This window comes from Mus caroli, unplaced genomic scaffold (genome assembly GCF_978045245.1).
Source record: "Mus caroli unplaced genomic scaffold, Mus_caroli_1 scaffold_3, whole genome shotgun sequence".
NCBI lineage: Eukaryota > Metazoa > Chordata > Mammalia > Rodentia > Muridae > Mus > Mus caroli.
This window is the reverse complement of record NW_028227258.1, coordinates 66,829,916-66,856,523: the sequence shown is the minus strand read 5'-3', so window position 1 is coordinate 66,856,523 and position 26,608 is coordinate 66,829,916. Positions and strand designations below refer to the sequence as shown.

Below are 26,608 nucleotides of genomic sequence, written 5' to 3'. Positions count from 1 at the left end.
CGCGGCTCCGCCCTCCACCCGCCCGCCTCCACAGTTAATAGTCCAGAGTCGGCGTGTGGATAGTGTGGCTCTTTCTGGAAGAGAGGAGAGAGCAGCGTCCTGCCCTCGACTTGAGCAATGCTGAGAAACTGCGCTATGCGCCTGCGCACTCTGCGGCCGGGAGCAGCTAGGGTGAGTCCCGGGACGCTTGCTTTCGTGGGGCGAGAAGGGGAGACAGCCCGACCGAGACTAAGCTAACACCTGCCCCTGGCTGTGACGGGGCTCATGAGCTCTTCTGCCCTGAGATTCGAATCGGGAGGAGCAGGAAGGGAAAGTGACTCAAGGTTGAACTAGGTCTGCAGGGATGGGAGAGCCACTACTACGACTGAGATAATAAGAAAGGATAAGCAAGGTCACCCAGAAAACTGTGAAAGAGCCATTACTGACCCCTGGAGAAGACCATTTATCCTTAGCAGGGATCTAATCCTGATAGACTCTGATTCGTTATAACCAATTCAGGAAGAGGTAAACTTCTGATTGTCAGATAATTACTTCCTCTCTAGCCCGTTTTCATCATCTTAGAGGATGTTATGAGACTAAATGCAAGGGAAGCATTTAGCATACCTGGAATGTAAATCTTAAATGTTGCCTGCCCATATTTTTACCCCTGCTTTGTTCTATTGATGTAGTCAATACTTGTTGAGCTCCAACTCACGCCCGCATTTGTGTCCGTGTGTACTGAAAATGTATATCAACAGTAAGAGCTGTCTCTATCAAAGAAATTGCTCTTGGACTGGCTCGATAGAGTTAGCCCAAACTGTCTAATGGGAGCCTGTTAATTTAAAGACTATCAAATATGTCAGGTGTGATTGACCACTGATGATAGGTCGTATTATAGTTAGATAAGGGGAAAAAACGTTCCGCCCAAGAAATTTACGGGTTTAATTTGGGAGAATGGGATCAGTTTGCCAAATCAAATGTTTGTATACTATGTGTTGTAATAAAGAACGACAGCTGACAGGGAACAGCTCTGTATTGAGAAATGAAAAGGAACTTTGGTTATTAGGGGATTGGCATCTCTCTCAAGCTATTGCAGCTTCCTGCTAGACAATAAGAGGGCTGGAGGCCCTGGGTGATGGACACAGACACACACAATTTTAAAATAATGATGAATGTTGATGTATTGACATCAGTCAGGTACCATCTTGCCGATTAGAAAAGAAAATGATTCGTGCTGGTCTTACAACAACAAAAATTAGTTTAATTACATGTTGGAGCCTGGCAGCCTGTGCTGAGCTGAGAACATTTCAGCATTAGTATTTGCAGGCCTTTTTTTTTTTTTTTTTTCATCATGCTGCTTTCGATTCAGTAACGTATCTTAAAAGGAGGCATAAAAAGTCATAACTTAATTTACAAGTACAAGTCCAGCTTCCATAAATGTATAACTAAAGATCAAGCATGACCTTTCCCCTGCTGAGAACAAAGGGTAATGATTATCCCTTCAACTTGTCCTTCATTCATAGCCTTGTGCTATGAATTTACAAGTTCATTCACCGCAAGTAGCGCTTAGATCTCGCCTCTTTGAACTGAAAGTTGAATTCCTTTTATTTCCCACAACACTGTGGTTGGTGTCCAGAAGGTAGCTCGGCATGGCTCCAACTGAAATTGGTAGCTTCACTCCCATTCTTGACCATCTGCACGTTCACACTAGCAAGCATCTTTTACTTCTAACCTTGCCATCCACACCACAAGTCTGGAATCATCCAAGACGCCTCTGCTCCCTCTTTCCTGGGGTTAATAACTCCCATTTCCCTGCGTTCTAGCACTGAGTGTCACGTCAACCTTCTCTTCTTGTTCCTCTGGACCTAGTTCGGCTCTGGGCTATAGCTGGCCCAGACTGTTATCAGTCTTTGCTACTTTTGCTTTTTCCTCACTATTTTAACTCATCCTTTGCACTTGGTGAAACTTTGTGAAAACCAATGCTGTTACTTTGCTGAAGGCTCATTATGGGAATTGAGCATTTCAACAGTAAATGGGAAGAACTTGGAGGAAGAACTTGCATCAATATTCTACCACAGTTGTATTTAGAGTAAGAAATAATGGGTGGAGCTTGTCTGTCTTTCCCAGACTATCTAGGCTGGGTTCTGAAGGGATTACCTGATCAAAGCGGCATAGAAAATAGTTGCTTATCCTGAGCTACAGGAAAATGTTGTCTCTGTTTTTATCCTCAATGCTCTAGTACCACAAAATCAGGACTTCCTTTTTATCTCTGACAAAGGGTTTGGTTGTTCTTCTGTTTGCATTTATGTATTTGTGAGTGGAACTTTGTGGGCAACTTTTCCTTCTCTCCTCCCAGCATACAAGTTTCAAGGATCCAGCTGGAGTTGTGAGACCTGGTGCAAGCTTTACCCTATACCCACCGAGCCATCTCACCAACCCAGTTTGGTGGTGGTGTTTTCATAGAGTACTTGAGACAGGGTCCCTCTGTTCTTCCTATTGAACCAGGATTGGAGTCAGCCCGGGCATCAGCAGAAGCTGATTCTCCCATCAGTGAGCGCAGCATAGTGTCAGGGGTGTGGCCCAAGTGACACATACAGCAATCAGGATGGTGACTACAAGTAGAACTCCGCATGGTAGATACCTTCTGTGATCATAACTGTTGTGAGGTTTCTGCAGCAGCTTTCCTGTCTGCTATCTGGGAACATTTGAGTATGCTCCTCCATAGATCACACCCTGTCTTACCAGTCCTCCAACCTTCTAGTTGTCAACTGGAATAGTGGCAATGCTCAGTGCTCCAGAGAAGTATCATGGTTGAAAATCGTAGTTACCATGACACCAACCTTTCTTCTCCCAGCTTCCTCTTGTCCCTCTTGTATTCTTTTTTTTTTTAATTTTTAATATTTTTTTATTACGTATTTTCCTCAATTACATTTCCAATGCTATCCCAAAAGTCCCCCATACCCCCCCCCACTTCCCTACCCACCCATTCCCATTCTTTTGGCCCTGGCATTCCCCTGTATTGGGGCATATAAAGTTTGCAAGTCCAATGGGCCTCTCTTTCCAGTGATGGCCGACTAGGCCATCTTTCGATACATATGCAGCTAGAGACAAGAGCTCCGGGGTACTGGTTAGTTCATCATGTTGTTCCCCCTATAGGGTTGCATATCCCTTTAACTCCTTGTATTCTTTATTGTAATTAATTGTCATTTATTTCTACAGTGCCATTCATACACCAGGGACTGGCTATAGTATTTACCTTATTCCTTCATTGCTTTATGGAAGTTGTCCCCAAGTTCTGCCTTACGATCTCATAATTCTCACTGAGTTACCCAAGTGCCTCCAAGGAAAACCCTCATTTGCAATCTTAGACATTACCACTCTCTTTCCTATTGTGGCCAAATCTGATCACATCACTCCCTGCTTAAATAATCTGAGAGTGCTGCAGATAGAATTCAAACTAGTTAGCGTAGCATTGAGGCTTTGCCTACACCTCTATATACTTCTGCACTTCTCTTTTTTCTATTACTAAATTATTTTATTTATTTATATCCCAAATGTTGCCCCCTCTCCTGGTCCCCCCCTCACAGAGTTCTTACCCCAACCCCTTCAACTCTGAGGGGTTGCCCCGCTCTGGGCATCTCCCATCCCTGAGGCATCAAGTCTCTACACAATTAAGCACATCCTCTTCCACTGAGGCCAGACAAGGCAGTCCTCTGCTACATATGTACCAGAAGCCTCTGACCAGCCCATGTAAGCTCTTTAATTAGAGGCTTAGTGTCTGGGAGCTCCCAGGGGTCCAGGTTAGTTGACACTGTTGGTCTTCTGAGACCTGGAATGGAGGAGGTTCCCAGGGCTCTGTTCCTTCTCTTACACTTTGACATTGCCTAGCTTCTTTTAGACTTTAATTTCATCTGTAAAATGGGAACAGTTGTTAGTTCCTATTGCATAGAGTATAATAAAACCCTTCAAAACTATTTCATGCCTCCTTGCATTTTTATAGATTCGTTTCAGGTTTTGTTTATGTTTGTTGGTTTTGGTTTTATATACACTACTCTTTCCAGATGGCTACTTTCTGTTTGTCAGTATTTATGTCAAAGATCCAAATACTAAAACAATACTATCCCTTGTGTTCCAGCTTCCTATGTGTGCCTCACCTGTATACTTTTGATAATATCAATCCATCTCTCTGTGTCTGGTGACTGGTTCACCTGGGCCTAATGCTATCCCCACCAGTAACTAGCTGGGAGAAGTTAGGCAAATCACTGACCCTTTGTCATGCTCCTTTTCTGTGAAGGTGTGTGGGACAAATGAGCTCTTAGGAACTTGCAGAAAGTATGAAGTACTACACATTTCCTGTTCCCTGTTTTCTTGTCTGTCTTCTAGAGGTTATTTTCTTCTGAGAAAGTCATTCCTAAGGACTATGCTCTCCCTAACCCCAGCTGGACTAAGGACCTCAGACTCCTTTTTGATCAGTTCATGAAGAAATGTGAAGATGGCTCCTGGAAACGCATGCCTTCACACAGACAAAACCCTACTCGAGCTATTCAAGAGTTCCAAACCCTTTTTGTTGGTAAGAATAATGCATAGATTATTTCCCATAAATAATATTTGAATATCAGTGTAAAGTGTTGTTGCAGACTGAAGCACTGATTATTACTTAATGGGAAGTTAGAGCTAGATATGGTAGATCTTCCATGTGTGTAATCCCTCTCAGTAGGGTGAGGCAGGGAGATCCTGAGCTCAAGGTCAGCCCGGCCACATAGCAAGTTCAAAACCATGGACTACATAGCAAGGCCCCCTTTCTGAATGGGGAGGAAGGATAAAAGGGGGTGGGAAGCAGAGCAAGGAAAGACTGAAGGGTAAGGAAAGAAGAAAGAAGGGAAATGGAGAGCAGGTTAGAGAGAAAGGAAAGAGACTAAATAAATAAACTGGGGACCGTAGAACCAGACCAGAAATCTCGCTAAATTTTGTGAATTATGAGAGAATAGAAAGCACACTGTCAAAAATGAGATGATCCATGTAGGGTAAAAGGGCCAAAAGAAAAGTACCCTATACTTGACACTGGCTGCCCACCCCACCCCACCCCCACCTCCAGCCCAAAACCAGGGCCAAGAAACAGAATCCTACCAATCAACAAGCTTGCCACAGAACCCTGCCAATCCATGAGCAAAAAAAAAAAAAAAAAAAATCCCTGAGCTCACCCCAAGCTTAGGACTTGAAATCCTACCAGCTCTCACCCTGGAAATTTCCACCCTAGGAAGTGCCACCACCCCAAGAAACCTCATGTAAACCCTGGCTTCTGTTCAGTTCCCTGCAGCTTCTCGGAATTACCCACTGGGCTTTTCCCTTACAATAAATTCCTTCTGTGAGGTTTGTTGTGCAGTATGACTTTGTGGTATTCCTTGGCTCCTGACTACCAGGGTACCTCTTGAAGCAGAGCTGTTACACTTGCATTGGGGAAACCTTCCCCACAGCCAGAGCAGAGCTGTAACACTCCTGTAGGTGAAGCCTTTCTCTTCAGAACTGCAACACTTACAGTCCCAAGCTGGCATCTTGAAGCTGACATCACCAATTTCTTTTCTCTTTATCTCAGAATCTGGCTCCATCCCTCTGAGAAGGTCAGAACACTTGAATCACCCTCTGTCTTAGTTGGAGTTACTGTTGCTGTAATGAAACACCATAACTAAAAGCAAGTTGAGGAGGAAAGGGTTTCTTTGGCTTACATTTGCATGTTTCATTTCATCTATAAAGGAAGTGAGGAAAGGAACTTAACCCAGGCAGGAACCTGGAGGCAAGAGCTGATATAGAGACCATGAAGGAATGCTGCTTACTGGCTTGCTCCCCATGGCTTGCTCAGCCTGCTTTTTTATAGAACCCAGGATCGTCATCCCAGGGTTGGCACCATCCAAGATGGGATGTGCCCTCCCTCACTGGTCACTAATTAAGAAGATTCCCTACAGTCAGATCTTACTGAAGCATGTTCTCAATTGAGGCTCCCTCCTCTTTGATGACTCTAGCTTGTGTCAAGTTCACATAAACTAGCCAGCACACCCTCTAATCTCTCAGACTTTAAGCCCAATGACAACCTACGTCATACTCAACACTCAGAAATTACACTTCCTGACATTCTGAGTTTGTTTGTTTGCTTTTTAACATATTTTGTGTCATATTTTGGTTGGTTTGTTTGATGGATTCTCTGAAGTTAATGACTTCAAAATAGCCCTTAGTGTTTCCTGACAGTCTGTCCCCTGTTTTCCTGGTCTATTGACCCTCCTACTCTTCTTTTTATTCACACTTCTAATTCTTTCCTGGTCTCACTCTCAGCAGGTCTTGCTTTCTATTTCACTCCATGAAAATGAAAGCCAACAGAAGAGCATTTCCAAGCTCTCAACACCTCTTGTCCCCTCCTCCCTATACCTAAGCTTGCTTCTGCCCTGCAAGAATGAACTGACCATGAATGACTTGTGCACTGTGTTCCCTTCCCTTGGACTGCTCTGGACATTCCTCCCTGCCACACCTCGTCAGCAACAGACCTTCCAGAATGCATTACTCTTCCTAGTCTCTCAGGAACTTTCCAGAACACCGACATCATCGGTTGCACCAATTTCTCAGGACACCATATTCTTTTTTAATTTAACTTTTTATTGCTTCTTTGTGAATTTCACAACATGCATACCAGTCCCACTCATTTCCCTGTCCTCTCATACCTGCCTCTACCACCCACACAAAAGGAAAAAAAAATCTCATTGTATCACAGTGCATCCCACAGTATACCCTTTTGTCCCCACAGCTTTCCTTGCAAATGGCCATTTCAATGAGTCATTGGTCTGGTTCAAGGCCTCTGACTTCTGCTACACTATCAATATTGGATCCTCACTTTTCTTGGATGTCCTGTTGTTGCCCTGTGTCATGGAGATCCTGCAGCTTTGGATCTGCAGGATTGGCCTCTTCACATGCTCCAACAGTTTATCAATGAGGTAGATGTTAGAGTGGGCCAACTCAAAAGCCCTGGATCTCGACCTGGATGGTAGCTGAGCCAACTCTCCAGCACCCACAGCACCTGAGAAAGCCTTTCAGCCTTGCCCCACCTAACTCATCCAATGATGCAGCCAGCAAGGGGCAAGCTAGCTCTCCTGCTATAGTGCCATTGAGAGTAGCTCACCCTTGCCCACACCAGCAAGGTCAGCTCTATTGCACTGCCCAGGGGAGATATAGTGCCTGCTTTCCCAAGTGCTACAAGGAACAAGGCTAGCTCTTTAGTTCTCATAACCCCTGGGGCCAACTCATCTGTCTTAGTCAGGGTTTGTATTCCTGCACAAAACATCATGACCAAGAAGCAACTTGAGGAGGAAAGGGTTTATTCAGTTTAGTCTTCCCCATTGCCGTTCATCACCAAAAGAAATCAAGATAGGAACTCACACAGGGCAGGAACTTGGAGGCAGGAGCTGAGGCAGAGGCTGTAGAGGGGTGCTGCTTACTAGATTGCTTCCCCAGGCTTGCCCAACTTGCTTTCTTATAGAACTCAGGACCACCAGTCCAGCGACAGCACCACCCACAATGGGCTGGACTCTCCCCTCCTTAATCACTAATTGAGAAAATGCATCTCATAGAGGCACTTCCTCAAGGGAGGCTCCTTCCTCTGTGATAACTCCAGTTTGTGTCAAGTTGACACACAAAACCAGCTAGTATATCATCTATTTATTGTAGGGGGTGATTAGGGTTAGGGTTATTCAGGGTCAGGGTTACTCAGGGGTTAGGGTTGGGGGTGGACATCTCTCCTTTGCCCACACCACCCCACCCCAAGGAAGACAAGTGGCAGGGCCAGCTTTCCCATGCTCATGCCCTAGGGCCTGCTTACCACAAACCCCCACAAGCAGGGTGAGCTCTGCAGTAAGTACACTGTATTCTTTATCGTTGTAATTCTATTTGGTCTTATGGTCTTAGGAGCCGTTCAAAAGCGGGTCATTTCTCAAGTTAATCATTAGAACTTAGTGCCCTGGCTTGCTTTCTGTTGGTATAAACACCATGACTAAAAGCAACTTTAGGAGAAATGGGTTTATTTCATGTTTACTGCTTTAAAAAGCAGTCATAAAGGGAAGCAATAACGAAGCAGAAGCCACAGAGGAAGGCTGCTTTCTGACTTACTCCATGTGGCTTTTCAGCCCATTTTCTTATATCACCCAGGACCCAGAGATGCCACCACCCACAGTGGGCTGGGCCCTCCCAAATCAATCAATATTCATGAAAATGTCCCTCCAGCTTGACTTTGGGCAGTATGATGGAGGCAGTCCCTCAGTTGTGGCTCCCTCTTCCCAAATGACTTTAGCTTGTGTCGAATTGACAAAAATACCAACCATCGCTGGGCAGTGGTGGCACACCTTTAATCCCAGCACTTGGGAGGCAGAGGCAGGCAGATTTCTGAGTTTGAGGCCAGCCTGGTCTACAGAGTGAGTTCCCAGACAGCCAGGGCTACACAGAGAAACCCTGTCTCAGAAAACCAAAAATTAAATTAAATTTAATTTTAAAAAACCAACCACCACACTTAGTTTTACACATGCTTGGAATTCAGGTTCTACACAGCATAGAAAAAGTACTTTCCCATTCCATGTCTCTGTGTCCTCATGACTGAAGGGATAAATGAAACACACGTCAAATTACTTTAACATGAATAGTTGGTCATTTTCAGGTTTCTGTTTAGATTCTTCAGTTTAAAGCCAAGAATTATCAAAGGAAGAGAAGAACTTTTAAGTAACTAACATTAAATTTTACCTATTAATTTATTTAAAGGTAAATTTTAATGCTATGAATGGTAGAAGATGTCTATAGTTACAATACTCAGGAGACACAGACAGGAGGATGAGAGTTTGAAACCATCCTGGACTACATAGACCTAGTTCTACTGAAACCAACCCCTGCCCCATTCCACCAGATTCTTTTTTTTAGAGGAGGTGACTAGTGTGCACAGAGCCTTGGGTCTGATCCCTAGCACTATAAAAATGGTATTTTTTTTTTCGTTAAAATTATTCTGACTTCACGCAGTTCATTGAATGCCCTTAACCTGGTAGAACCTGGCTTCTACCTGGTCAGCTTTACTGAAATGATGTAGGCATGGAAGCCACTACTGGTCTACGTAACAATTTTGGAGGCCATTGTTCATTTTCTGGTGTAAAGTTGGCCCTCACCTCTTGTATTCCATCTGAGCCCTCCTCCCACCTGTAGTCATGTGCTTCAGTGTGCCAGTCTTCTGCTGTTGCTCTACTGCCCTCAGCATTAGCCAGTCTTGGGCTTTAACCCAAATGTAACACCCCTGGGAATCTTGACAAAAGAGCATTTACAAAAGATTCTGCCTCAGTTAAACAGGGGTAGAACCTGAAGCTCAAATTCTCTTAACACATTTGTTCTACTTATTTTTTCATTTTTATGAGATCCCTCACAGTTTGATATTCTTGACCAGAAATGTTGAACTCTTAAGCTGATTTCAGGAGCCCGTATGGTTCTAACCCAAATACAGCAATGTATTGTACTGAACTACCTATGTTTCTGATTCAGGATAGCAGATTATAATCACATCCACATTCACGTGGCATCTGTTCTGGTACAGCCTGTCCCATCCCCATGCTCTACTGCTCTGATTTAATGGTTCCTTTTCATCTCTGAGTAGTTTCGCTCCAGGTATATGTGTTTTTAAAACAGTCTATTATTTAAATGTGTCTGTTTTCGAAGTGCTGTAGCAAGTGGATGGGTATTTTGTTGGTATTAGGTTATTCATTCTTGTTAAAGTCCATTTAAAATAGACTGACGCCAAGAAAAGTTTCTGACTGTACCTCACAATTTTGCTCAGTTTACTATTAGCATTTATATACCATATTCAGTAATTCCTATGTGTGCGTAGGTACTATGCTTTCTTTTTCATTCTGTCCATGTATGTTTGCATGTGTGTTTACATGTATGTTAAGCTGCTTCACGTGTATGTTTACATGTTTGTTTTGGTTGGTTGGTTTTGGGTTTTGGTAGTGTACTGGCTATTTTTGTGTCAACTTGACACAGCTGGAGTTATCACAGAGAAAGGAGCTTCAGTTGAGGAAATGCCTCCATGAGATCCAACTGTAAGGCATTTTCTCAATTAGTGATCAAGGGGGAAAGGCCCCTTGTGGGTGGGACCATCCCTGGGCTGGTAGTCTTGGGGTCTATAAGAGAGTAGGCTGAGCAAGCCAGGAGAGGCAAGCCAGTAAAGAATATCCCTCCGTGGCCTCTGCTCAGCTCCTGCTTCCTGACCTGCTTGAGTTCCAGTCCTGACTTCCTTTGGTGATGAACAGCAATGTAAAAGAGTAAGCTGAATAAACCCTTTCCTCCCCAACTTGCTTCTTGGTCATCATGTTTGTGCAGGAATAGAAACCCTGACTAAGACAAATTGGTACCAGCAGAGTGGGGTATTCCTGTGACAACCTGACCATGTTTTGGGGAGGACTGTGGAAGGACTTTGGAACTTCGGGCTTGAAGATCTATTCATTAAGAGCTCTGTCAGATGTTGTGTAGGAGCTTGGAAGATAATGTTGAGAACAGTGCAGAAGATGGAGGTCTGGTTTGTGAAATTTCAGAGGGAAAATTAAAGACTCTTTTCGGGGCCATTGCTGTTTTGATTGTGAAGATTTTGTAGTTCTGGTTAGCTGGGGCTGAAGAATCAGCTGTGATTAACAAGATACCAGAACTACTAAAGCAAAAACTTTGCATTACTGGGACTATTGATGCTGGTTAGCTGGAGCTAAGAAATTAGCGGTGATTAAGAAGAGACCAGCATCGTTGAGGTGACATCTTCTGGGAAGTGTTTTCTGAAAGCACAAAGAGGCTGTGTTCCAGAGATAGGCAAGGTTGTACTCCTTCTGCAGCGGGACTTGGTAATGTGTAAGAGTCACCCAGGTGGTACTGGTTTTGAAGGCATGAAGGGGTCATGCAGAGCAGCTGAGGCTCGGCACTGTGAGAAGCCATGGAAGGCCATTGGTGAAGGTGCAGCCTCAGTTGTAATTGAAGGCCCAGGACTGACGGGGTCATGCAGTGTTTTGAAGATGCCAGTACCATGAGATGACCACCAAGAACAGCAGCAGCAGTGGAGTACAGGCATCTGGAGCCCAGAGGACGACGTGTGTGCTACAAAGGGCATGGCTGGAGAAGTGACCCAAGCCCTTGGAGGAGCCCAGAAGATCGTGAGTTGGATCCCAGACGATGGACGGTTGGAGATTGATTTTTGCTTTGATTGTGACTGTGCCCTGATATTTTCCCTCTTGAAGGAAGAAACTGTTTTAGTGGAGCCCACAGTTAAGAGACTTTTAATTGTAAAAAGACTTTGGATTTTAAAAGAGATGGATAGTTTAAAGAGACTGAAATTTTAAGAATATGTAAAGATTGTGGGACTTTTAAAGTTATTTAGATCTTGGGGATGAATAAGAATGTAAGGGTTGAGGCTTACTAGTGATGTGTTTGTGTGTCAAGTTGACAAGGGGTCAATTGTACTGGCTATTTTTGTGTCAACTTGACACAGCTGGAGTTATCACAGAGAAAGGAGCTTCAGTTGAGGAAATGCCTCCATGAGATCCAACTGTAAGGCATTTTCTCAATTAGTGATCAAGGGGGAAAGGCCCCTTGTGGGTGGGACCATCCCTGGGCTGGTAGTCTTGGGGTCTATAAGAGAGTAGGCTGAGCAAGCCAGGAGAGGCAAGCCAGTAAAGAATATCCCTCCGTGGCCTCTGCTCAGCTCCTGCTTCCTGACCTGCTTGAGTTCCAGTCCTGACTTCCTTTGGTGATGAACAGCAATGTAGAAGAGTAAGCTGAATAAACCCTTTCCTCCCCAACTTGCTTCTTGGTCATCATGTTTGTGCAGGAATAGAAACCCTGACTAAGACAGGTAGGTTGATTGGTTAGTTGATTTGGTTTGGTTTTTAATTTTTTCAGACAGAGTTTCTCTGTGTAGTCCTGGCTGTCCTGGAACTCTCTCTGTAGACCAGGCTGGGCTCAAAGTCAAAGATCCACCTGCCTCTGCCTCCCAAGTGCTGGGATTAAAGGCGTGCACCACCACTGCCCAGAGTTTTATTTTGTTTTGAGACAAGGTTTCATGTAGTCCAAACTGGCCTCAAACTCACTATGTAGCCAAGGATGGCCTTGAACTTCTCATCTTCTACCTCCCAGTGCCAACGTTATAATCTTCTACTGCCATAGAGTTTTTTGTGGTGCTGGAGATCAAGAAACTAGAGCTTTGAGCACGATAAGCATGCACTCTACCAATTAAACTACAGCCCTAGCCACTGTGCTATTTCATGTGACCTTTCCATTCCTTTCATTGACATTTTAATCAGTTTTCTATCCATGTGTGATTTCATCAGTATACAGGAGCTTAATTCTGGCATGGCATTTATCTTATACCTGGTTTTTTCCTCCTCTATCCATATCCCTATTTCTTTATAGATTCGAAGTTTAAGAAAGAAGAACAAATGGCAAAGGCCCAACAGTTCACCAGAAGTTTCGAGGAAGGGCTAGGCTTTGAGTATGCAATGTTCTATAATAACGTTGAGAAGAGGACGGTCTCCTTGTTTCAAGGAGGACTTCACCTGCAAGGAGTACCTGGGTAAGAGCCATGTCCTAGCAACATGGAGCTGATAGAGTTTTATTCTCACAAATCCAGGAACTACAAAGATGACATTAAAATAGTAATGAAAAGCCGGGCGTGGTGGCGCACGCCTTTAATCCCAGCACTCGGGAGGCAGAGGCAGGCGGATTTCTGAGTTCGAGGCCAGCCTGGTCTACAAAGTGAGCTCCAGGACAGCCAGGGCTATACAGAAAAACCCTGTCTCGAAAAAAAAAAAAAAATAGTAATGAAGATACATCCTTACTAAAATGGAAAGATGTCTATAACGTACTATTGTAAATTATCTATATTGGTTACATTTGAAAATGTCAACATACTATTAAATGATGTATATAATATATTATTATAGGACATAGAACAACAGAGTATGATGAATACATTTGTATTGGTTTAGCCATGATGTGGTGGTAGTATTAAGATACTTAAGGTTTCTTCCTTCTATTTATCTGTACTTCCTAAACTTTAGAGATTTCTTTTATTATTATTTTAAACTCTGTGTGTGTGCATGTGTGTGTATATGTGTGTGCATGTGTGAGTGTGTGTGTGTGCATATAAGTGTGTATCTGTATGTATGTGAGTGTGTATATGTGCATGTGAGTGTGTGTGTGTGTATGAATGTTTGTATGCATGTGAGTTTGTGCATGTACATATGAATGTGTGAATGTGTGTGATGAGTGTATATGTGTGTTTGTGCGCACACTCATGTGGGTGTCAGATCCTCATGGAACCGGAGTTGCACGTGTTTGTGAGCCACCCAACATGGGTTCTGGGAACTGAACTTGGGTCCTCTGAAAGAGTATGTACTCTTAACTGCTAAGCCGTGGCTCCAGCCTCACTTTCTAAACTTAAACAAGAAGTGTGTATACATATAAGCATAATGTTTCTTATATAAATTTTAGCTTTTTTGTGCTATGATATGATTACTACTAAGCTCCAGCTTTATTATAAGTATCCTTTCTGCTATTGACAAAGTTAAGGATATGAATTTTATTTAACGTTAAATATACTGAACATAAGGTAAATGTATAAAGACACTTAAATAATTTCTGTCTTAAGAGGCTATCTCCTGAACTTCTTAAACTTTATTTTCCGCTGCTGTTGTGACTAGATTTGTTCACGGGGGTGCCATTGCAACCATCATTGATGTCACTACTGGCACGTGTGCATTTTCCGAAGGCATTGCCATGACTGCCAACCTCAACATCAACTATAAAAAGTAAGTCTGTGATAATTCTCCTTACGTTCTTAAGTCAGAGTCTCCAGCAGCAGATCCTAAGTCAAGATGTATGTCTGTTACTATACAGGAAGTGTTTCCAAAGGACTAGTAAAGGACAGGGACAGTGAGGAAGCCACCAAGCCTGAGCTCTCAAAGTTCTGCAGAGAGCTTCAGACAAACTGTACAAAGAAGTTCTGAGAAGAGAAATTCGTGCTTCAGAATTAGTCCTTCCATCAGTAAGGAGGCTGGGATCTATGCCAGCTGTAGGCTGAGGACTGCCCTGGCTCTCTGTGTTTGAGTAAAACATTAGGGAAATAATCTGTTTCTATTTTTATTAACTTGTATATATGAGAGAAGGGCATATATCATGTTGTGCATACAGAGCTTGTAGGGCAGCCCATGGGAGTCAGCTCTCTCTCTTTCTACCATGTGGATCCCACAGATTAAACCCAGGCCCTCAGGTTCAGCAGCAACCAAATATTCCCACCTGTTAAAAAAGAGAGAGAGAGAGAGATTTCTCATAACTTCACACAGAGAAATTGAGTACAAATAAGATGAGTTTGAATCCATCAAAAGCAAGATTCACCATGATCTTCACCATCCAGCTACAGTCCTACACCAAACAACAGAATGGCCTCTAACAACTGTAGGGCAAAACAGTGTAAGAGCAAAGCTTCAAAATAAGAAGTCTCCAAGAGAGGTCACAGGTTATTACCACAAACATATAGTACATAGTTGTTAGGCATCTCCCTTTTCATGTCACAAACGCTGTATTACTTGACTACTAGTTTTTGGAAGCCATGCTTCATAGATTGTAAGTTTATTGTCTATAGATAATCCTTAGTTGTATTATGCTAAGAACATCCTATAGAAAAGTTTATTTTAGAGGTGAGTAAACTTTTTCTGTTTTTCTGTTTTTATATTTGTGGACTGTGTAGGCTGGGACACAGCCGTGGAAGCACAAGAAGCAGTTTCTGATAGTGTGTAAGGATAGTTTTGCTCGAATAAAACTTCATTTATAAAATCGTAGCCAGTGTAGTTGCCAAGCCCTGGTTACCCAGAAGTCCAGTTAGAGAAGAGACAGAGCTACTTACCTTCTTTTGTAGTTTCCGCTGCCCCTTACCATCCCTCTGGCAAAAGCAGGGATTGCTAGTTTAACTTCTTCCTCTCTAGTGGCCAATAATAGTAACCTCAAATTAAAATTACTTATATAATTTGCCATCTAAGAGCATCAGGAAAGGTGTCCTAAGCCACTCAGGCTCCCACTGACGAGGGTCTACATTCATTCTTTTACATGTAAATATCCAGGTTTTCCATTTGTATTTTGCCCATTGTGCCCATTCTTGACCCTTACTATGAGGGAAGAAAGATTACTCAGTTGGTCAAGTTTGTTCTGTGCATGCATGAGGGTCTGAGTGCAGGACCCCAGCACCCACTTTAGAAAAGGCTATGCATGGTACCACATGACTGCAGTTGCAGTGCTGGGGAGGTGAAGATAGGACTCCTGGACTTGCTAACCAGACAGTCTCAGCAGGTCAGTGAGCTTCAGGTTCAGTAAGAGACCCTGGTTCAGAAAATAAAATGGGCCAGCCTGGTCTACAGAGTGAGTTCCAGGACAGCCAGGGCTACACAGAGAAGCCCTGTCTTGAAAAAAACAAAAAAGAAAAGAAAATAGAAAGTGGCCAAGAAAGACACCAGACACTGAGCTCCTCAGAGGCCTGTGCCACCACTGTCCAGCTTTGTGATGTATTCTAAGACCAAGAAATATTATACCACAGCCAGCTTTCTTCTTTCTCAAGGTTGCTCTAATGGGAACAGTTATGTTGCCACTCAAGTCTCAGAATAGCATTTTTAATTTTAAAAAAAGTTGAAATCTTACAAACATTGCATCCTTTTTACCTTTTTAAAAAAGGTATTATTTTATTTTAATTATTTTATTTTCTGTGCATTGGTGCCTGTATATATGTCTGTGTAAGAATGTCATATCTTGCCGGGCATTGTGGCGCACGCCTTTACTCCCAGCACTCGGGAGGCAAAGGCAGGTGGATTTCTGAGTTTGAGGCCAGCCTGGTCTACAAAGTGAGTTCTAGGACAGCCAGAGCTATACAGAGAAACTCTGTCTCGAAAAAACAAACAAACAAACAAACAACAACAAAAAGAATGTCAGATCTTAGAGTTACAGATAGTTATGAACTGCCATATATGTGCTAGGATTTGAACCTAGGTCCTCTGGAAAGGCAGTCAATGCTCTTAACCACTGAGCCATCTCTCCAGCCCCACTTTCTTGCTTTTAGAAGCAAAACTTAGTCATCTCAGCTCCCAGCCAGCCAATCTATCTATGCTATTTCCTTGTCTCTAAATATGTTGGAAAGGACACAGCTCAAAAGTGGTGGTGCTACAAAGGGCGGCAGTGTTTCAGCCTGTAACTGCTTCATGGCATATCAGGTGGGAAAGCTCTCCACTGGCCCTCCTGATTCCATGTGGCAGAAGGAAATACTGGCCAGATGCTGGTGGAACACACCTTTTATCCCAGAACTCCGGAGGCAGAGGCAGAAGCAGGCAAATCTCTGAGTTTTAGGCTAGCCTGCTGTACAGAGCAAGTTCCAGGACAACCAAAACAACACAGAGAAACCTTGTCTGAGAGAGAGAGAGAGAGAGAGAGAGAGAGAGAGAGAGAAAGAAAGACAGAGAGAGAGAGAGAGAGAGAGAGAGAGAGAGAGAGTGTCAAACCTGTGACCCAAGCTTTCTTTTCTTTTCCTGTTGTAATTGCCTCATCTTGTGGTGCATCTGTATAGAGGGTCTCACTACCACATGAGGGTTATGAAAGTGAATCCTTACCACTTAGGAAATCACTCTGTAATGCTAGCTAGTCCGCTACAGTTACTTAAAGCAAAGCTTTGCTCCTGTTCTTTAAGAGAAAAAAGAATGGCTGCAGGCATCCTTAGCTAGGTGGGTTTTGTCCCCAAAAGAGTTTAGGCTACACTTGGTTCTCAGAGTGAGAACTCTGCCTTTCAGGAGTTCAGGTCAGTGTGTGCAGTTGGTTACACACTTGGGAGGCTCACAATTAAATCCCACCCCATGCTTTTCACCAACAATTCACTTACATACTCTATAATCTCATGCTTTTTATGATCTCATAACCCAGTGAAACCTCAAATCACATCTCCCTACATGATTGTTCCTCCTCTATTAAGATTTATTCCAGATCCCATTCAACAGACCACAGTGCTTGGTGGTGGTGGTGGTGGTGGTGGTGGTGGTGGTGGTGGTGGTGGTGAGCATTACTCATCTGCTCCATGATTTCAGTGAGATGCCCAAGTATATCCCACAATTTTATTAACATGCCCACTGCAGCTAAACTAATGGCAGACGTACCAAGCTTAAATGCAAAGTGAGAAGCAGAATTCCAGTCAGATTGACATGGATTCTACCAAGTTAATACAGCATTGGCTACTCTGTGACCTCAGATCCAATAAGAGGTGAGAACACCTTTCCTAGAAGGATGTTAGGACTACTGATGTACCCAGAGATGACAATTTAATATGGTAAATAGTGGCTTGAAATTACTTCAAGAATGAGGGGGAGGGAGAGAGATGCTTTGAACCTACTATAGAGAAGAAGAGGATTGGGGTATAACAGGAACAGTTCAAAGCTCCAATAAGAGCCCCAAAGTAGTTGGGGGAAATGCTTTCAAAAGAAAACAAAGAAGAAACTGATGGAGGAACATATTCTGGTCTAGAATGAAAGAACAATACAAATCCACAGAAAACACAACAGGTATCAATCAGGATAAATAACAGTAATCTAAGCCAAGCAGTGGTGGTGCACGCCTTTAATCCCAGCACTTGGGAGGCAGAGGCAGGCAGATTTTTGAGTTCAAGGCCAGCCTGGTCTACAGAGTGAGTTCCAGGACAGCCAGGGCTATATAGAGAAACCCTGTCTTGAAAAACAAAAATAATAATTAATAATAATTATGCAAATGTTCTAGAGAAGCTGCAGAGACAGCTCTGGTGTGATGGTCCACACCTTTAATCCCAGCAGTTGGGAGGCAAAGGGCAGGGGGGATTTCTGAGTTTGAGGCCAGCCTAGTATACTGTAGTGAGTCCAGGACAGCCAGGAAACCCTATCTCAGGGGGAAAAAAAAAGTCAGAGACAAAGGAGCATCTATTAGACAGCTGTCCCAGACACAAGAGGGCACCATTACCCTAGCAATAAACCTCCCAAGAGCAACAGCAGAGGCTCAGAGACAAAGTCCTCACCTCAAGTGGTTTTCATTGAGCCAAAACTTGAGAAAGGTTATGGAAAAATAGGGCAATGCACAGAGAACATACAGAGGACTAGCACAGAGGGAAGGAAAGCCATGACAGAATGACCAGAGGCAGATGATGGAAGAAGACAGTGAGCAAGTAAATGATGCATGTGCAAACACAGGTCTCATAAACAGGGTCAGGGTCTGCATCCCGCAGAACAGCAGAAAGCCAGAACACGGAGCAGCTCTGGAGTTGGAGAGAAGCCAAACAGTGGGGAGCAGATTAAAATGAGTGATAATTAGTAAACGGAGCAGTAGAAAAGTACAAATAAAAAAGAGGAAAACCCTCAATTCTCTAGAAAAATAAAAAGATCAGAAAATGTGAATCAGATAGAAAGCAAAGTAAGACAGTGCAGCAAGTCAGTGTGTGTACATCAGTCTGAAGTAAGTCAGTGTGTGTGCATCAGTCTGAAGTAAGTCAGTGTGTGTGCATCAGTCTGAAGTAAGTCAGTGTGTGTGCATCAGTCTGAAGTAAGTCAGTGTGTGTGCATCAGTCTGAAGTAAGTCGGTGCCTGTACATCAGTCTGAAGTAAGTCGGTGCCTGTACATCAGTCTGAAGTCAGTCAGTGTGTGTGCATCAGTCTGAAGTCAGTCAGTGTGTGTGCATCAGTCTGAAGTAAGTCAGTGCCTGTACATCAGTCTGAAGTAAGTCAGTGCCTGTACATGAGTCTGAGGTAAGTCAGTGCCTGTACATCAGTCTGAGGTAAGTCAGTGTGTGTGCATCAGTCTGAAGTAAGTCAGTGTGTGTACATCAGTCTGAAGTAAGTCAGTTCGTGTACATCAGTCTGAAGTAAGTCAGTTCGTGTACATCAGTCTGAAGTAAGTCAGTGCCTGTACATCAGTCTGAGGTAAGTCAGTGTGTGTGCATCAGTCTGAGGTAAGTCAGTGTGTGTACATCAGTCTGAAGTAAGTCAGTGTGTGTGCATCAGTCTGAAGTAAGTCAGTGTGTGTACATCAGTCTGAAGTAAGTCAGTGTGTGTACATTAGTCTGAAGTAAGTCAGTGTGTGTACATCAGTCTGAAGTAAGTCAGTGCCTGTACATCAGTCTGAGGTAAGTCAGTGTGTGTGCATCAGTCTGAAGTAAGTCAGTGTGTGTGCATCAGTCTGAAGTAAGTCAGTGCCTGTACATCAGTCTGAAGTAAGTCAGTGTGTGTACATCAGTCTGAAGTAAGTCAGTGTGTGTACATCAGTCTGAAGTAAGTCAGTGCCTGTACATGAGTCTGAAGTAAGTCAGTGCCTATACATCAGTCTGAAGACAGGTTACAGAATCTAATTAGATATAAAAAGCTGAGAACCATTTGATACATTTAAAAATACAAAAAACATTTTGAGATTTCTGTTTGTTCCTTTTTGTTTTTGAGACAAGGTCTCTATGTAGCCCTGGCTAGCCTAGAGCTCTATATAGATCAGAATGGCCTTGAACTCACAGAGAACTCCTGCCTCTGCCTCCTGATTGCTGGGTGTCCACATACCTGGCCTGACACAGTAAAATTTTAAAAGAAGGAAGATGTGTGAGATAAAAGCTAACCAGAAGAAAACTGAGATCAGCAAAAATCAATTTGTACCAAAAAAAGGAAAAAGTGATAGTAGATACATGCAGAAAACAGCTTCAGAATAGTTAAAGAATACAAGCTGAGCATGGCAGGAATCTGTAACCCAGCACTACTGCATTAAAACTGAAGACCGAGACAGAATCAGCCAGAATGTGCGGGCCAACAAGCCTGGAGTAGGTAAGGTAGGATTACCTTAGCAAAGTAGGAAAAAAAAACAACTCTCAAAAGTTGTTCTCTGACCTCCCATACACATACACATACAATAAATAAATAAATAAATAAATAAATAAATAAATAAATAAATAAATAGAAGTTTATAGGGACCTGGGTAGACCGATAACTACTGTAACTGAAGTTCCAGGGGATCTAGTGTCTTCCTCTGGCCTCTCTGAGAAACTGCACTAACCTGCATATACTATCACAAATACAAGCATACATAATTTTAAATTTTCAAAAGAAATTTTAAAAAAGAAAATGAGATGCTGAACAGAAAAGAATGCAAAATGTCCCCAGGACCTTGGCAAATTTTGAGTAGACACCAAGAGAAAAGCAAAGCCAGCTGTCTGTCTCTGTCAACAGGGTCAGCAAAAGCTAATGGGGATGGAATGTTAAAAGGTGAGGAAGGGACACCTGGGCTTGGACAGTCAACAGTGACAGCTTCCTTGTGTCTTATAGTCCCTTCATCCACAAGGTGGGGCTGTTGGAGCACAAGACACTTCCATGATTTACCTTTCCCATCAGCCTCTGACTTCGAAGGTCCTTTGCATTGTGGTACTCCATTCTACCTCCAGGATTCCCCAATGACTAGCCACTAGACACATGTACCTACTTAAATTTAAGTACATTTAATTAAAATAGAATAAACTGTAAGATTCAATCTCTCATTTATAGTAGCCACATCTCAAGTGATCAGTAGCCACATGTGGCTACCACATAGGACAGCTCAGTTCTGGGATGTTTATCTCATCATAGCAAGTTCTACAGATAGCACTGGCTGTTGCCAGACAAGTGCTCTTAAAAGAAGTTATAAGAAAATGTTTAATTACATCTATGCATTCATTAAGTCCGGGTGGGTGCATGTATGCCACAGCATACATGTGGGGTCCAAGGACAACTTGCAGGGTCTCCTGATGCCATGTGCATCCCTAAGATTGAACTCAGGCTTGGCTGCAAGTCTTCACCTACTGAGCCATCTAACTGGTCCAAAAAATGTTGAGAAGAGATGAGAAGCTGACAAGGACTACCTCATGGCCTGTTTTCCTGTTGCTGGCATCAGACTAGGTTCTGGATCTCCTAATGGGAAAATCTCTCCCACATCAGCTGGAAACCCCAGTGATCTCTTTGAACTGAAGCCTAGAAGCCCAGTCTGGGACCACATGCCTGTTCCTCCCTGCAGGCAGTAATGTAGGAAAAGTAAGCAGGAGAAACTGTTGGTGTTGGAGCTCAAAGGAATGTTCTAGCTGAGATAACCACTCACTGGCATTGGGTATGACTCTCCACTCTGTTGTGCACCTGATAATCTTTTGGTATTACACAGATTTAATGAAAAAAATTTTTCTTCCTTCTACAGACCTATCCCCCTTCTTTCTGTTGTTGTGGTAAATAGCCAACTTCAAAAAATTGAAGGAAGGAAACTTTTTGTTTCCTGTACTATTCAAAGTATTGATGAGAAGACTTTACACACAGAGGCAACAGGTAAGAAGCTGCCACTGTCTCTCTTGGAGGTCGGGTTGGATTAGGGTTGTTTGCTTTCATTGTTTAACACACAGAAATTTTGACTTTCATGCCATGCACAGAACACGTTAAATGTTTTGGAGTTGGGTTTTAATTTGATTGTTTATTGTTTGAGACAAGGTTTTGTGTAGCCTGGGATGGCCTTGAAATTGCTATGTGGCAAAGGATAACCCTGAATTCCTGATCCTCTGCCTCTACTTCCTGAGTACCTGAATTATAGACTTGATTTACCACATTACACCTGGCTTAGGTTGGTTGTTGTTGGTTTTTGGTTGGTTGGTTAGTTGGTTTGGTTTGGTTTGGTTTGGTTTGGTTTGGTTTGGTTTGGTTTTGCGGATAGGACATATTTCAGTGCTTGATCAAACCCCAAGGCTTTGTATGTACATGCTAGGCGTTAGACAGGCACTCCGCCACTGAGCTGTATACCCAGATCTGTGGCTAGAGGCATTCTTATAGATTGCTAGTGAAAGGCCTATTTGCCAATATCCATCATAATTGGAAGTGACATATCCTTTGATCTGATTCCAGGACTGTATCTCATAGCAACATAGGAGGTTGCTATGGTTCCAGGATTGATGCATCCCAACCTCATTTTCAATCGGAAAAAAAAAAATGAGCAAAGCATAGACTCACATCAGTTGGAAACTGGCATTAATGATCTGAATCCACAGTCAGTCTGTAGCTCCATTCCAGGCTGTAAGCTTGGAATCCAAGTCTTTCTATTCTAGATTGCTTCTGTTGTTGTGATAAAATGTCCTGACCAAATTCAGTTTAAAGAAAGAAAAGATTTATTTTAGCTCACACTTCAGGTCACAGTCCACCATTGAGGGATGTCCATGATAGAACTCAGGGCAGTGTCCCATGGAGGTACACTGCTTCAATGAGCAGGCTCATGCCTAGCCTTCTTAGCCCAGAACCTTGTGCTCCCACAGACCAATCTGATATAGGCAATCCCTCAATTGAGACTCCTTTCTCAGGTTGACAAGAAAAGCTTGTTAGGACACTCATTAAACCTTTCCATATCAGTTGGCTCAAGCTACCTACCTCTTAATAGAAGTATTAATCATGAAGTAGTGGAGGACATGGTAGAGGTGAGGGAAGGTAATGACTTTGAAAATCAAAATTTATTTTTGAGACGGGTTTTCACTTGGCCTAGAACTTACTATAGAAACCAGGGTCACCTTAAACTCACAAAGATTCCCTTGCCTTTGCCTCCTGTGTGCTGGTATTAAATGTGTATGCTGCCACCACCAGCAGCCAAAAGTTGATTCTTAAGTTTTCTAAGAGGTGAGAGTAGAAAGGTTGAGATTCTGTCTCGAAAAAAGAAGGAGGAGGAGGAGGAGGAAGCAGCAGCAGCAGGCAGATTTCTGAGTTCGAGGCCAGCCAGGGCTATACAGAGAGACCCTGTCTCTAAAAACCAAAAAATAGAGAGAAAGAGAGAGAGAGAGAGAGAGAGAGAGAGAGAGAGAGAGAGAGAGAGAGAGAGAAAGGAAAGGAAAGGGGAAAGGGAAAGGGAAAGGGAAAGGGAAAGAAAGAAATGCCTTTGTGTATTTCCCTGCTTGAATTCATCAAACAGAAAACAGTTGACTTACCATCATCTGTTTTTTTGTTTTAGCCTTATTTATAAAGCTGGATCCTGAGAAACCTTTGACATAAAAGAACTTCTGATGAGTTCCACACTGTTCTGCATGAGGCTCTCCCCCTCCAGAAGCAGCATCCACCTCCACTCCTGTCACAGCTGCCGAATCCCCCAGGGAAAGCCTGCTCTCACAGACCCTTCAGAACAGCCTCTGAAATATGGCTGCAGGAACTCACTCTCCACCTTCCAGATTTTTTGTAAGAAGTACTTCCTGGGAGAGTCACAGCAATAATCTGTATCTCCCTAGGACAAATGTGTGGTTCTAACACGTGAACAGACTTTAAAGCTAACAAGCACAGGACCTGCTCTGCTGTGGACTGCAGAAGGAAAAGACAAAAAGAAAAAAGACTATATTGAAACTTTGACTGCAAATGTGGAAATGCAAGAAAACCAAAGGCAGGGATAAATATATGAAGTGTTGTGAGTGAGGTGCGTGTGTACGTAAGCCACGCTGCGTGTTACAAAGCTAGGTTTGTTGTATCTAAACAAACATCTCTCTGGCTATATTAGGGAACACAGCTCACTTCTGTGGGAATGGCCCCCACATCTCAGTTGTCTGGGGCCCTAGAGATTAAAATACTGCTCTTTTTTCCTACCTGTGCAATTGTATCTTAAACAATTTGTCATCCCTGGAAGAAGGTTCTGTTAGCTTTCTGGGACTATAATGAAGAACTACAAGTTAGGTGGTTTAAGCAAACAAAAACATCACTGTCACACTCCCAGACACCAGAAGTCTAAAAGTATTAACAAAATGTTGCTTCTTAAAGTTCTGGGCAGGAACTCTCTCCTGGCTTCTACCAAGGAAGCTTCCAGCTTTCCCTGGTTTTCAGACACAGCATAATTTCTAATTGTAATTCTTTATTATCTTCTCTCTGTTGTATCCAAATTTCTCTTTGTGAATTGTTTATTTATTTGTCTGAGTGAGTGTGTGTGTGTGTTCAGATGCTAAAATAAATTGGGAGGTTAATGTTCTAGAAAGCATATTTGCTTCTTGTATTTATTCACAAATATTTATCTGTGAAATATTTATATGTGATATTTATATGTGAGAGTATGTGTGCTATAACAGTGTATGTGGAGAGGTCAAGGAACAGCTTAAGGCAGTTGGCTCTCTCCTTCCAATATGTGGGTCCTGAAGATTGAACTCAGGTCAACAGAGTTAGCAGCAAGTACCTTTACCCTCTGACCCTTCTCTCTGTTTAAACATCTGTTGTTGTTGTTGTTGTTGTTGTTGTTGTTGTTTTTCTTTTCTTTATTTCTTATTTTTTGATTAATCAATTTATTTGTTTACATCCCAAACACTGTTCCCCTCACAGAGTGCCTTCTTCCCCTTTTCCTCTGAGAGGGTGGGGCCCCTCTGGGTATCCCCCTACCCTGTCGTATCATGGCTCTGCAGTATCATGGCTCTGCAAGTGTTAGGCTCATCCCCTCCCACTGAGGCCAGACAAGGCAGACTTCTCAGGGAAGAGACTCCACAGTCAGACAACAGCTTTAGGTACAGCCTCTGCTTCCGTTGTAGGGGGCCCACATGCACATCTGCTACATATGTATGGAAGGCCTCTGCGCAACTCTTTGGTTGGTGGCTCAGTCTCTGAGAGCTCTGAGGGGTCCAGGTTACTTGACTCTGTTGTTCCTCCGGTGGAGTTCCTGTCCCCTCAGGGCCTTCAATCTTTCCCCCAACTCTTCCATAAGAGTCCCCAACCTAAATCCAATGTTTGCCTGTGGGTATCTGTCAACTGCTAGGGAGAACCTCTCAGAGGATAATTATGCTGGACTCCTGATGTAAGCACAACAGTATCATTAATAGTGTCAGGGATTGGTGCTTACCCATGGGATGGGTTTCAAGTTGGGCTGGATATTGGTTGTTCGTTCCTTCCATCTCTGCTTCATCTTTGTCCCTGTATTTCTTTTAGACAGGACAGATGTTGGGTCAAAAGTTTCATGGGTGGATTGGTGTCCATATCCCTCCATTAGGGGTCCTGCCTGACTACAGGAGGTGACCTTTTCAGGTTCCATATCCCCACTGTTAGGCATCTTGGCTACAGTCATCTACATTGTCCTGGGAGACTTCCCCACCCCTGGTCTCTGGGACTTTCTAAAGATTCCCCCCCCATATCCCTCACCCCCAGGAACTACAGATTTCCATTCATTCTCCTGTCCCTCTAGGCTTCTTTCCTGTCTCTCCCCATACCTGATCCTAATCTCCCCATACTCCACTCCCCTACTTCCATCCAATTTCCTCCCTCTGCCTCCTATGACTATTTTATTACACCTTCTAAATAAGATTCAAGCATCCTTGCTTGGGCCTTCATTTTTGTTTAGCATCTTTGGGTCCATGGAGTGTATCATAGGTATCCTGTACTTTATGACTAATATCCACTTAGAAGAGAGTATATACCACATATGTCCTTTTAGGTCTAGGTTACCTGACTCAGAATATTTTCTAGTTCCATCCATTTGCCTGCAAAATTTATGATATCCTTGTTTTTAATAGCTGAATGGTATTCTATTGTATAAATAAACCACATTTTCTCTATCCATTCTTCAGTTAAGGGACATAGTCTTAACACATAGTCAGGTGTGTTAGGACATCCAGGGCTTGCTGTAGTAGGAAAGCTGGACTCTGATGGTGCCCTATTGTACTGGCTTCTGTTGATTATCTTTTTGAGCTTGTCTTTAGTCTCTTTGGCTGGCCTGGTAGTCCATGGCAGTAGCAAGCCTCTGGGAATGGTTGTCTCAGATTGCAGCAGAACTCTCAAAAGTCAGGCAGAGCTGTGGACTATAGTGTGGGGTGCAGATCCTTGATTGCAGGTGGAGGTGTGGACCAGAAGATGGACTGTACTGGGTGTCTCAGGTGGAAGTCAGCCTCCCGGGATGCAGGCAGAGCTGTGGGCTGGCTAGTGGGATGCCAAGCCAAGATTTAGGTAGAGATGTGGACTGGAAGGAAGATGGAGCTATAAAAAGGAAAATAGAGCTCTGAAAGGATGTAGCAGAGCTCACAGCTGCTGGGCTTGCTGCAGGCTGGGGATTGGTGTGTGGGTGTGTCTCATCTGGGTGTCTTCAATGGGAGCAGGCCTCCCAGAAAGTATGCAGAGCTGTGGGGTGGGCAGTGGGGTGCCGATCTGCAATGGTAGGTACAGGTGTTACAGTGGTTTGAATATGCTTGGCCCAGGGAATGGCACTATTAGGAGCTGTGGCCTTATTGGAGTGGGTGTGGCCTTCTTGGAGGACGTGTGTCACTGTAGGGCTGGGCTTTAAGACCCTCCTAGCTCCTTTAGGAGTCGGTCTTCTCTTGGTTTCCTTTAAAACAAGATGTAGAACTCTCAGCTCCCATCTCCAGTATCATGCTTGCCTAAACACTACTATGCTTCCTACCTTGAAAATAATGGACTGAATTTCTGAACCTGTAAGCTAGCCCCAATTAAATGTTCTTTATAAGAGTTGCTTTAGTTATGTTGTCTCTTCACAGCAATGAAAACCCTAAGACAGGTGTGGACTGGAAGGAAGATGGAGCTCCAGTAGGATGGGGCAGAGCTCACAT

General features: G+C 43.3%; 1 protein-coding gene across 1 annotated transcript; it reads left to right on the top strand.

Annotated features, from left to right (window-relative positions):
* Them4 (thioesterase superfamily member 4) lies at positions 1-24,042 on the top strand. The gene is made up of 6 exons (XM_085835693.1): positions 1-171; positions 4,363-4,549; positions 12,436-12,595; positions 13,725-13,832; positions 21,265-21,389; positions 23,044-24,042. The coding sequence occupies exons 1-6, from the start codon at positions 118-120 to the stop codon at positions 23,082-23,084; spliced, it is 675 nt and encodes a 224-aa protein (XP_085691819.1). The 5' UTR covers positions 1-117; the 3' UTR covers positions 23,085-24,042.
* Positions 24,043-26,608: the final 2,566 nt, after the last annotated feature.